Source organism: Tachypleus tridentatus, chromosome 13, assembly GCF_004210375.1.
Source record: "Tachypleus tridentatus isolate NWPU-2018 chromosome 13, ASM421037v1, whole genome shotgun sequence".
In the NCBI taxonomy this organism is placed as follows: domain Eukaryota; kingdom Metazoa; phylum Arthropoda; class Merostomata; order Xiphosura; family Limulidae; genus Tachypleus; species Tachypleus tridentatus.
Window position 1 is genome coordinate 130,066,880 of NC_134837.1, and position 14,107 is coordinate 130,080,986.

At 34.4% G+C, this 14,107-nt stretch overlaps 1 protein-coding gene across 1 annotated transcript in view; it reads left to right on the forward strand.

Annotated features, from left to right (window-relative positions):
* The window catches only part of LOC143239478 (uncharacterized), a 43,333-nt gene extending 33,915 nt beyond the window's left edge, over positions 1-9,418 (forward strand). Inside the window, exons 9-11 of the mRNA XM_076480565.1 lie at positions 4,049-4,227; positions 7,748-7,846; positions 8,674-9,418. Coding sequence (XP_076336680.1) covers positions 4,049-4,227; positions 7,748-7,846; positions 8,674-8,814 — 419 coding nt within the window. The 3' untranslated portion in view covers positions 8,815-9,418. The remainder of the gene's footprint in view (positions 1-4,048; positions 4,228-7,747; positions 7,847-8,673) is intronic.
* Positions 9,419-14,107: the final 4,689 nt, after the last annotated feature.

The window sequence follows — 14,107 nt, forward strand, 5'->3', positions numbered from 1 at the left end:
TTTATAGCTGGCTATTGTTACAGATTCTCATGCAACTCTTTTTTTAAAATTAATTCCTGTAAGACTCAACTCTTGTATCCCTTCAGATGATGCTAAATGAACCTGAACGTTGTGAAAAACATAAACAAAAGCTTTGCTATATACAACCGATATATTAATGATGATCAACGATATTCGTAGGATTAAAAGAGTAAAGGTTCAGTGACGTAAAACATTATAATTACTGTAATTACTTAAGCTAATAAACTAGATAAACATAGTAATGCACCGAACTTTGGAGATTTCACTTTCTTTTACGCTTCCCCTCTAAAAAAACGCACTGAACACTTTGCGACTGTGGATGAATTATAAGAGCGATGGTCAGATCTCATCATTGGTCTAATAAAAATAGCCCAAGCGTTAGCGTGGGTTGTGTTGACATGTTGTTTTCCTTCTAATCTATAACTTTTCAAAATGTGGAACGATTAACACCTATCACGAAATTCAACAAACAAACAAAGCAAAAGTTTGAGTGAAAATAAAGTCGAGAATATTTAGTAAATCAAACAAAATTAAAGTTTATTCAGAAACTAAATGTGGGCCCCGGCATGGCTAGGTGGATGAGGCATTCGACTCGTAATCCGAGGGTCACGAGTTCAAATCTCCGTCGTACCAAACTTGCTCGCCCTTTCAACTGTGGGGCGTTACAAAGTTACAGTCAATCTCACCAGTCGTTGGTTAAAGAGTTGGCGGTGGGTGGTGATGACTATCTGCCTTCCCTCTAGTCTTACACTGCAAAATTAGGGACGACTAAAGCAGATAGCCCTCGAGTAGCTTTTCGCGAAATTCAAACCAAACCAAACCAAACCATATATAAGATATAATTATCTGTTTGATGATTTCGTGATATACTAGAGTCTGATCTTCATCGAATAAAGGTCTTTATCTCTAAAATATTCCCCTCTCCCATTGGCACAGCGGAATGTCTACTGCAAGAAACCGGGTTTCGGTACACGTGGTGGACAGCAAAGAGATAACCCCTTGTGTAGCTTTGTGCTTAATAACAAACAATATATTGTTCCGAGTAGCAAACAACAACAGCACCCTCCGTAGTATCACTGCTTCCAGTCATCACACATTTTCACTGTTGTGGCTATGATCAAATTCCTAACTATTCTTTATAGATTTTCGTTTCTGTTTTTAGTATTCATAAGGGTTCAGTAAATCAATGATGTACAAATGTTTGTTTGTTTGTTTGTTTTGGAATTTCGCACAAAGCTACTCGAGGGCTATCTGTGCTAGCCGTCCCTAATTTAACAGTGTAAGACTAGAGGGAAGGCAGCTAGTCATCACCACCCACCGCCAACTCTTGGGCTACTCTTTTACCAACGAATAGTGGGATTGACCGTCACATTATACACCCCCACGGCTGGGAGGGCGAGCATGTTTAGCGCGACGCGGGCGCGAAGCCGCGCCCCTCGGATTACGAGTCGCACGCCTTACGCGCTCGGCCATGCCGGGCCCTATGTACAACTGAGAAAACGCGAAGTAATGAAAACTATTTGTTTTGAATTATTTTTTTACGTGACTTACCGCGTGCTTTTTTTGCTGCCTACCAACGTTGCCTGATTATCTTGATTTTCATCATTATCGGAACCTTACGCAGGTGGCGTAAATATTTTTATTTGTCCACTTAAGTGTATATTTGTCTGATTTGATCGTCAGGGTTAAAAAAAGTTAACTCTTTTTTTTTTAATATAATACATGATGCTCTAAATCATTGAGTTGTACTTATCGTAAAATGTGTTTGTTCATAGAAATATATTCCTAACTTACAGTTTGTTTGTTTTTTAATTTCGCGTAAAGCTACTCGAGGGCTATCTGCTTTAGCCGTTCCTAATTTAGCAGTGTAAGACTAGAGGGAAACCAGCTAGTCATTATCACCCACCGCCAACTTTTGGGTTATTCTTTTACTAACGAATAGTAGGACTGACTGTCACATTATAACGCCCTCACGGCTCAAAGGGCGAACATGTTTAGTGAGAAAGGGATTTCAAATCGCGACTCTCAGATTACGAGTCGAGCGTCCTAACCACCCGGCCATGTCGGGTCCAAATCATGCTCGAAAGAAACTGTTGAACACAGGTTTATAGCTGAGAAATTTGAGAAAACTTTTACCATCCGCAGTTTTCTATTTTTCTACTTATTTAGGTATTTCCACATTTCTTTTTCAAATTATATTATTATTGATGAAGTTTTGCATTTTACTTTGTATTTTGTAACCGACATTCTAAATATTTTCTTCTATCAGTTAAATTCTTAAATGATTGTTGGTCTTCAAATTTAACATTTTCAAATAACCTTTTAGTGTGAACTAGTGTTTGATCTTGCTAAATACAAATATATGCGATTATATTTAGCCTAAATTTGAGTGGTTGTTCGAAACCCCACCTGAATGACATTGTATCATTACAAACAATCTTAACAATACTATAACCAGTTGATCATAATTATCGGATTTATTCACCTTTTTCCACTCATAAAATCGTGAGTTGTACTATTTATTAGCAGTATTGTAGTATTTATCATTTTATTACTAGTGTTGTAGTATTTATCATTTAATTACCAGTGTGATTTTTCCCTTTACTTATTTATGTTAAGAATATTAAAGAAATAACACATTTTTAATTCATCTTTATTTCTATAACTATGAAACATAAAACAATTGTTTCTTCACAGTCTAAAGTAATAAAATTTAAAAAATACTACATCCTATGTACTTTATCTGGTTTAACGGTACTAAATATTAACTCATAGTTTAAAATAAACATAGGAAAGCTTAACAAATCCTTTTCGTCTTTAATTTATTTTAATACAAGTTGAAAGTAGTCTTTCTTAATCACTTATATTATCAAACACGAAAAACTCAATTATATTATGTTTATTTCATTTTTATTAATGATAAAAAAGAGTTTATTCTTTTTCTTTATCTCTCATACTCATAAAATCAGGCGGTTAGGGCTTTCAACTAACAAACTACATGTCGTGAGTTTGACTTTCCGTCTCGCGAAACGTGCTTGCCCTTTCAGCTGTAGGAGCATTATAAAGTAACGGTTAATTCTAATATTTGTTGGTAAAAAGTAGTCCAAGAGTTATCGGTGTGCGTTGATGAGGAGCTACCCTTTTACTACCAATTTAGTGACATCAGGCGCAGACAGCCTTCGTGTAGTTTTGCACGAAATTCAAAACAAAAATAAAGAAAATCACAAAATTTAGCCTCTCTTAGTGGCAAGTCTGAAGGCTTACAGTGCTAAAAACGTAGTTTTAATAGAGGCTTACAGTGCTAAAAACGTAGTTTTAATGGAGGCTTACAGTGCTAAAAACGTAGTTTCAATGCTCGTGGTGGGTACAGTACAGATAACCCGTTGCGTACCTTTGCGCTTTACAACAAAAAATATGGAATCGAAAGATATTTGTTTTTCAGTTATAATATAATCACAATGAAAGTATCTATATCTTAATGGTTTATATAAACGAATATTCAACTTCGCCGTTTATCTTCCACTACTGACACAGTGATACATATACAAACTTATACATCTAAAATCTGGGTTTCGTCGATAATCGTGGTGGACAGAGGACAGATAACCAATTATGTAGCATTGTACATAACAAGATAAAAACTTCCCCTCTGATGGCTACGCGGTATTATGAGGGTTTCTAGCCCAAAAATCGGGTTTCGATATCTGCAGTGAGCAGAGCACGGATATCCAGTTGTGCAGCGTTGTGCTAAGCACCAAAACAAACTATTTTATCCGTATGTCCCTAAAGAAAATTTCACCATCCAATTCTTGATCGTTTTATATCACCCAAGATGAAAACACATATATTCTCGCTTTATTCTTTATACTTGACGATGACTTTACAAACTCTCAATCATTTCAGACGTTAGGTAGTAAAGTAAGATTATTTGTTGTTGTTTTCTCTATTCTCATACAATTCCTAAATAAAAATTTCCGTATTCGCTTCTTCCGTGAAGCAACTAAACAGAACATTTTTTTCTTTTCAGTAAAGAATATGTGGAAGAAAAATTACGCAGAAGAGAGAAAGAAGTCCACTCCTTTGGAACACGAATGCACCAAATATAGAGATTTGTTGCAAAATCTTCATCGGGAGCTACTGGCGAATATGGAGTTTGGATTTGGTAACAATAGCTTTGCAGGGAAAGCCGGACTGCCTTCTAGCAGGGTAACTAAAGTCAAACGTATTTAACAAAGTTTTTTTTTGTGTAGGAAATTTCTCCATTGGTTTGGTTTGTTTGAATTTCGCGCAAAGCTACACAAGAGCTACCTGCGCTGAAAGTTCTCGATCTTCAAATTAACAGAAGTGTTTGGTCAGAGGTATAAGTATTTAGTATGATAAATAAAAACACCTGAAATATTTATGTTATCATACTTTTCAGTATGTTTTCATTCATATACCTACATAGACCAGATTGAGTTTCTACTCAGAGATGAACAAAGCTCAATAGTTTAGTCACTATTGGATATCAGCTGATCAGATTATATGGTCTTCTCTGTTCGGTTTTAAAATGAGCTTTGTAGTATACCTATACCAATCACAAATACAAGCCTTACATCATAAAGCATGTACAATCAATACAGACTTTCACACTGTATATGAACCGAAGGCAGATGGAAAATACAGACCTTACATAACATGTATAGTAACATCATGTGTATACCAAGTATATCTTCAGCTACATTCAAGTCATCACACCGAATGTGTACCAGCCACAATATGTACAGACACATTATTTAACAAACAAGTATAACTATAAACATTCACATCGTACGTCAGTACTGGTCTTGCATCATATGTAATACGTGTAAAAGTATTCCATTAATTACTTACACCAGGGCCCATCAAATACTACGTGAAAAAAACAAACAAACTTTTTTGGATTCACATTTGTTTGTTTTTAGTAGCGACATCTACAGAATTTGTTTTTGCTAATGAAATAATACACAATTTTAACACACTTATTTAATAATTTTTGCTGGAGGATAAACTCGTGTTTTGGGTAAGATGTGGATAACAAAGTTATTTGGTTATTTAAACATTATTTAGCAATAAATAAATAAAGGAATGAATATTGACCGAAATCAATCGTTGCCCTCCGGCATAAGAAGCGCATGCTTTGACTTACGATTGAAAACCAAAAGACTTTTCTTCCCTACACAACATCATTAAGTGGAATAATATATACGAGAAGGATATGTGTTTTAAATAAATAATTCTTTTAAATAATGCTGTTGTAGTTGGACATGAATGAATATAAACCTAATAATATGGAGTCGTTGTATATAGATTTAGTGTAAGGAAGTGTAAAACGTGAAATAATTATAAATGAAATATATTTCTGTACACAAGATTTTGATACTTTTGTTGATAAAATGACGCTATCAACTAACGAGTTTTTAAAATTATGGTATCAAAAACCAACAGTATTCATTTGTTGCTATTTCCATTATTATTTTTTCTATAATGGTATCAACTCTTTTTTTTTACTCTCCCTAAAGGTATTAGGAAATTGTCAAGCCACTACCATCAATAAATTTAGGTGTAATTGTCGATTTTTAGGCACCTGTTGAAATGTAATTACATTCTGTTACTTGTAAGCCACAGAAAGGTAAATAAGTTAATGTGTTTCTTTGCCTGTTTATCTTTGTTACTGAAGTAATTGTCATTAAAGTTATTGTTATAAATGACGTTGTGTGTGTTTGAATTTCATGCAAAGCTACACAAGGGCTAACTGCGCTAGCCGTTCCTAATTTAGCAGTGTAAGACTAGAGGGAAGGCAGCTAGTCATCACCACCGACTGCCAACTCTTGGGCTAGTCTTTTACCAACGAATAGTGGGAATGGCCCTCACATTATAACGCTCCCATGGTTGAAAGGGCGAGCATGTTTGGTGCGACTGGGATTCGAAATCGCGACTCTCCAATTACGAGTCGAACGCCTTAACTCACTTGGCCATGCCGGGCCATATAAGCGACCTAATTTTGCGCTCACATAGAATAATGCACTTTACACGTCGCTTATTTTTGCATTCATATAAACATAAAAGTACCACAGTGTAATTAGCCAATAAGAATATTGGATTTTCAGGTGAGCAAGCAAGCATACACGCGTAGACTGACTGACACACGTTTTTTTTTTTTCAATTACTTCGACTCACACACGTTGCTTTCATGGGTATAATGGTTTACATAGCCTTTGAAACAGTCGGTTGATCTCTCTTGGTTTAAGAATCATAACATTTAATTTCGTACAGAAACAAACGAATTTTAACAGAGTTTTGTACTGATGAAATTTTAATATTTGTTTTAGTGTAAACGCGTTTTATTGGCAAATCGATGATAGTCAATGATAAATTTTTTAAGACAATAGTTTTAGTTTTTTAAACACACTTAAAAAAACGTAATAGACTGAATTGTGTGTGTGTTTTTTCATAGCAAAGCCACATGGGGTTATCTGCTCAGCCCATCGAGGGGAATCGAACTGCTGATTGTAATGTTGTAAATCTGAAGACATACCGCTGTACTAGCGGGACTGAATTAAAATTGTAGTATTTGAAACTACAATAAGCCTAATACAATGGTTTTATGACAATTAAGTTAATTATGAATGTTAACATTGTGATTACTGAGAAAGCATCGTTCATACAAATTATATAAAAACAGTTTATACTCAATTCGATTTGTAATAGAGTTAAAAAGAAGAAAAAATATAAAAACAAAAAGGGGTAGTTAAAATTAGTAATTTTTAACCAAGTCTTTCTTGCTAAATAGTATGATACTTTGGAATTTTTTCGTGCTTGAATAAAGTCTATATATCCTATGATACCATACTATATGTTGTTTATCAGGCTACCGGTAATGTTTTCCTTAAGGTATTAGGCCTGGCATAGCCAGCTGGTTAGGACCCTTGACTTGTAATCTGAGGGTCCCGGGTTCAAATCACCGTCACAACAAACATTCTCGTCCTTTCAGCCGTGGGGGCGTTATAAAGTTATGGTCAATCCCACTATTCGTTGGTAAAAGAGTAGCCCAAGAGTTGGGTGGGGATGATTAACTGCCTTCCCTCTAGTCTATACACCGCTAAATTATGGACAGCTATCGCAGAAAGCCCTCGTATAACTCTGCGTGAAAATCAAAAGAAACAAACCTTAAAGGATAGTGAGACCCCACTCATAACTGGCCAGAGAACATTCGATAAGGCAATTTTATTCCAACGTTTTGGGTTTAATAATGCGAGAATCCTTTAGCTACGAAAAATGTATTTTGTTCTCCCACAATAAGTAATAACTGCTTTTTATTCATTCGTTATTTGATGAAACACTAATTTTCCACGTTCTTCTGCTTGTGATTCTTTTGTTTGTTTGTTTTTGAATTCGCGCAAAGCTACACGAGGGATATCTGCGCTAGCCGTTCCTAATTTAGCAGTGTAAGACTAGAGGGAAGGCAGTTAGTCATTACCACCCACCGCCAACTCTTGGGCTACTCTTTTACCAACGAATAGTGGGATTGAGCGTCACATTATAACGCCCCCATGGCTGAAAGGGCGAGCATGTCTGGTGCGAAGGGAATTTGAACCTGCAACCCTCGGATTACGAGTCGAACGCCTTAACCCACCTGGCCCTGGCGGGCCACTTATGGTTCTTACTACGATAGAAAGATACAGATATCACCTTTATTTTTTTACAGCTGAGCGCAAAATTTTCAATTGCTCGGCTTCTTCAAGAAATTGAAGATTTAAAGCAACGAGTAGAATCTACCAAGTTCCGACTCACAGCTGAGACTAAAGTAAGTATGAAAAATGAGAATGTATTTGTTTCAGCAGACAATTTAATTGTTTTTAAAATAAAATATATTTAACATTTTCCCAAAATTATTGAACTGCACGAATAACCCACATAAAACAGTTTTCAACAGAAATTTTTAATAAACATTACGAAAACAGATTTCTGTTGTTTTCAATATGAATATATTTGTTCGAGAGGAAGATATAACGATATTAAGTTTTCAACTAATTAGTTGAAATTTAAGAAAAATATATTTCTGTGCTTAACTCCACTAAATTCGTTAGTTATCTGATGCTTAGTTACTTGTTAATATGTCACTGGAATAATCTACAGTTGGCTTCATTAAACTAAGTGATTTTCTGGTGGTTAATTCTTCTGTTATATACCACTAATCTACATTTGGCTCAATTAAACTCGTTAATTATCTAACACTTAGGTCTGTAATATGTTATTAGAGTAATCCACAGTTGGCTTCGTTAAACTGTGTAATTGTGTAGTGGTTGAATCTTCTACCATTTACCGAAAGAATAATTTATTAATCTTGTACGTGGTTGTCAAGAATGAAACTTATGTATATAACAACCTGTACTTCAACGACTTTTAACGTTTGGTATTATTTGGTTTTATTAGTTTTACTCAAACGATTTATTTATTTTATAATTATGGTTACGAATAATTGTTTTCCAAATCGTGAACAGTTATTGAATGTAAACTATTTTTGTTTGTTTAAAGGAGTAAGACCTGACCCGTTTGTTTTGATTTATTGACTTTGGTTTGATTACATAATGTATTTATTAACTAAACTTCATTAACATTTTGTACGAATAGCTCAAATGTTTAGTGGAAAAGGACGTTAAGACACTCCGTCAAGAGTTGGTCAAAAAGAAAATCCAAATCACTTTGATTCGAAATCAGGAACAGTCAGCAACCAACAACTCCGAGCGCGACTCTTACATCAGTGTTGTCTAATTGATCAGAAAGACATGTAGTTTGCATTACCTCCAGCACCACTGAAAGGAGAATGAAATCCCTTTTATCGTGTTAAGCGTACAGCACTTAACTGGTTATTACCGTTTTACAAACATATGATGAAAACCACATATGGTGATGTGATGTTTCCTCGCCATGTTCATGGACCATTTGAAATATCACAAAGACCAGTCATGATGATGTGACGTTTCCTAACCATGTCTGCAAACATTCTCTAATAACATAAATCCAGTCATAGTGATAGGGTGTTTCTTAACCATGTTTACAAACATTTTCCAATATGACGAAGACCACTCATGGTGGTTAAAAAGCTTATCAACAATAGTGGTCTTGCTAGGAAAGAAGAATAAGTCGAGGAGTTCTCTGTTTACTCCAACCCGTTTCGAAATGTTGTTCTTACATTTTTTATGTTTATACTGCTTACATTTCTCCCTTTGTTTGTGATTTTTAAAGACAATGAATATATACATTGTATAAGTGAAGTAAAAGTAAGAAAGAAATTTCCTTGAAAAGAAAGGAAAGTCCGAGATATTAAGTTGCGGAACAATATGTAACGTGTACATTTAATTGGCCAGTGAGTTTTCCGGATTTGTATAGTGTGCTACATTAAATCATTGTGCTGTATTAGATCTGTTTGTTTGCTTAATCAATCTAATAAAATCTATTTTACTGTCATTTTCCAAAAACATATCTTTCCAGTTTTAATTATATGAATGGGAATAATATTAACTTTCTCTTGTAAAACAACCATGATGACTTTGAATTCGCAGCAAGAAAATCTCTCTCATGTTTATTAAAGCTATTGTTGTTGTTCAGAAAAGTCACTGTACAATTTTGTAATCATATTTTATTCAGTCTATTTCAAGCCAGCAACTGATAGTGGTGTTTGAAAACAAAATAAGAAGGATCCAGGCCTGTATTGATGCCAACGAGGGTCATTTTCAACATCCTTTATAATTGTCATTCATAGTTACCTCCTGTATTCTATATTGAAACATGTCTGTTAATAAATATATAAGTGCACAGTGACTTTCAGAACATCCTGTATTAATAACGTAGTTTTTTCTCTTGTTATTTGCAATTTATTTGAAAGAAGGTTAGCCTTAAAATTAATATGGAATATTTGGTGGAAGAACAATTATCATTGTATTTCATAATTTAGCAACTGGGAAACTTTAAATGACATCCTTCAGCCACTGTATACATGGCACATCTGTTGTATCTTTAATATTAATTTTAGTGAGAAGTAGAGTGTTTGTGCTTAGATTTGAACATAATTACAGCCACGATTTGCTAGACAACGCTTGTGTAAAGTTGACACTCATCTTTCTGTATTGGAAGTAAGCAATTGTAATGTAAAGCAAAAATGTTTCTTTTGTTTGTTTTTGAATTTTCGGGCAAAGCTACTCGAGGGCTATCTGCGCTAGTCGTCCCTAATTTTGCAGTGTAAGACTAGAGGGAAGGCAGCTAGTCATCACTACCCACCGCCAACTCTTTTACCAACGAATAGTGGGACTGAACGTCACATTATAACGCCCACACGGCTGAAAGGGCGACCATGTTTGACCTTTCGAACCCACGACCCTCGGATTACGAGTTAAGCGCCTTAACTGCCTGGCCGATACTTCTGTAACGTTTATGTAAATGGAAAGATCAGAGAAACCTAAGTTAGAGCTTAGGCTTTCTAATTTCAACTGCTAACTAGATTGCAAGCAACCAGTCAACAATACCCACCACATACCAGATGGAGAGTAACGAGCCAGGCCCGGTATGGCCTAGCGCGTAAGGCGTGCGACTCGTAATCCGAGGGTCGCGGGTTCGCGCCCGCGTCGCGCTAAACATGCTCGCCCTCCCAGCCGTGGGGGTGTATAATGTGACGGTCAATCCCACTATTCGTTGGTAAAAGAGTAGCCCAAGAGTTGACGGTGGGTGGTGATGACTAGCTGCCTTCCCTCTAGTCTTACACTGCTAAATTAGGGACGGCTAGCACAGATAGCCCTCGAGTAGCTTTGTGCGAAATTCCCAAACAAACAAACAAAACAAAGTAACGAGCCAGCAGCACCCACTACATACACATCTGTTCCTAACCGAATAGCAGAATTTATTATCACATTTATAATGTGTCGACAGATGAAAGTGTGAAACATGTTCAGTTGTATATCACAGACTTGGTCCTTTCAAATTACAGTTTGCGAATACCTAGGGCACGCATGGTCCAATGTACTTGGCTGCTGAATACATGCTCAAGACTTGTTCTTATAGTTTTGTATAACGAAAACTACAAGTTATATATATATACATATTGTTATATGTTTTATCTTATACATAAAAATACCAAGTGTTCGTGTTTCTTTTATAACAAAGTATTACGCTATTTGTTGTGCCCACTGGAGAGATTTGTTTATTTCTTAAATATTTAATATGTTAGTTTTATCGAACCATTGTGGAACAGATTCTTGATATTTTAGACCTAAAATTATTTTCACAATTCTTTTTCGCAGGACATACAAAGAATTTACATTTTTCAAGAAGGATCCCCTCTCCACCCAAAGAAATATTACTGTACATTATATAAAGGTGTATAAAACTGTTATATAGCATAACTAAACATTCCCTAATAAAAATATTTTATTTTAGTTATCACTCCTATATGTTTAGCCCCAGTTTTTCAACATGTATAAAATGCTCCAGCGTGGCATGGCTTGGTGATTTTGGTTACTCGACTCACATTTTGCGGGCTCGAATCCCCGTTGCTAACATACTTGCCTTTTAAGCCGTGGGTCGTTGTAATGTTACAGTCAATCCAACTATTCGTTAATGAAAGAACAACCCATAAGTTGACGGTAAGTGATGTTGACTAGCAGCTTTTACTGCTATGTTATGAACGACTAACTGGAGAAAAGTACACCACCAGTTAAATCTGCCAGAGAAATACCAATGATGCATTTGTATTCAGGATGACTCAGCGGCAGAAGTAATAGTTAAATCAAGTAAGAAACCAAACAATGGTTGATCTGTGTTGTGATTGCCACACGTTTTTTAGTGTTCAAGTTCACAGGCTTCATGCTGTGCCACTGGAAATCAAACACACAAACACCCAGTGAGATACCAAACTATTTTACTGTGAAACATCTCTCAAGCTCTATTTCATTTATATATTTAGTTCATTATTGTTTATAAGTTTACTTTTATAAAAAAGATAATTTAGTATTAGTAAGATTCGTATGCAAACCATTATCAGTAATCCAAAAAATTAACTTGTCAAGAAATAAATCCGTTGTTTCTTCTAATAAAGAAGTCTGACATACCATTAACATCTTATAAAAGTAAAAGACCTTAAAACAGGCCTGAGGAATTATTATTCTTACTGATAAATTTTTTGAATATTTATAATCTATGTTCACTACTGAGGTCATGTTTTCTGAATAACTTTTCCACAAATTACACATTTGACTTCTACTTCCAATATGACATTTTTTTTGTAAACAATAGGCTGTAAATAAACAATTAAATGATTTAGAGAAATCTAAAAGCGTTGGTATATTCATGATACTTTTCCCAGATTTTCTACAATGCGTTCATATGATTATAAAGTAGCATTCTGGGTTGATCGATCTGCGAAAACCAAACTGGTGTTCAAATAATATATTGTATTTTTCAACAATATATCGTATTAAATTTAGTTCCTCTATTCTTTTTGAAAATACATTCAACGTGGTTATTGGTCTGTAGTTACTAATTAGATTTTTATCATCCTTTTCGTACATTGTTATAAATCTGGTCTCTTTAACAAATATGGAAATGTTTCACTTTTAATACTTAAATCAGATATATATATATATATATATATATATATACACACACACACTTATGGAAACAACAATACGATTATTTTTAATAATTTCAACTGAAATATTATCATTCAGATAAACTGTGCTTATATTATTTAATTTTTTTACAATATAAATAATTTTATTTATACCAACTGGTTTTACAAACAAATTGTCAGGTTACTAACAGAACATCATAATTTCATACTTCTTACAAGTTTATTTATTTCACCGATTGTTCAAACCCGTTGACAAATTAATAATTAAATGCATTTGTTTTGGCTAAAGTATCAGTTACAATATTATTATATGTAATAATAGTACAAGTATGTTTTGATGATTTAATATTTGATTGATACAATTTCATTTATTTACTTTTTGTATCTTTTAGATAGAATGTTTGTTTTTTTTAATTTCGCGTAATGCTACTCGAGAGCTATCTGCGCTAGCCGTCCCTAATTTAGCAGTGCAAGACTAGAGGGAAGGCAGCTAATCATCACCACCCATCTATTCTTTCTAAAAGCCACTTTCCGCTTTATACTCCATAAAGAGCTGTTGCATGAAACATCGTTTTTGTTTTCATTAAAATGTATTTTAACTTGATGAGTGCTTCAACCTAATAGTTCTTTTTATTTTACACTTTGTAACATTCTTGCCAACACAATTTTTTTTTTTTTACTATGAGAAGTCATACACAACAATATCATTAACATACTGCAATAAGACAATTTACGTAAAACCCGGATGCATGTCATGTTACATGATTTCTCAAAATAGATGCAGTCATAAAAGCCAAAGTATATTTATCCAAATGAAAGTTTAATTACTGTCAGATCATTATGATTTTATTGATAGGAGTGCAATGGGCCATAAGGTGAGGGTGCTATAAAACCTTGTAAGTCTTATGAGTGTTGTTATAATAAGCTAAGAGTAAAGAAGTAGTGTGAGATCATCTAGCCTAAAGTGCATAACATATATCATGCAAGAATATTAATTAAATTTTAAACTTAAATCGTTTCTGAATTAAGCTATTTTCTGTTATAAAGGTTTTCAATAACTAAAACAAACCTCTTTAATCAACAGAGTCTAAATTAAGAAATTAAACATTTTCCTAGTTTTATTGTCTACAGATATTTCATACTTTCTGTACACAGGCTAACAAAAATATTAGGCTATACTTCTGTTGTCAAGCAACATGATATAAAGGTCTTTGTTGAAAAGTAATGTTACCAATACATTTTCTCTGAATATGTCAGGAATTCACTTTACAAATGTTCTTAATTTTGACTGGGTTGTAAGAGAACTTACCGATTTTTAACTGCCGTAACTGCTTCTTTGTTGGTCAAGTTTGACTTCACAAAATTGATTTATTTCAGCTAGCTATAAAATGTGGGGTTATGGTATACTATGAGGTTGGGGTGGTAATACTAGTCTCCATAATT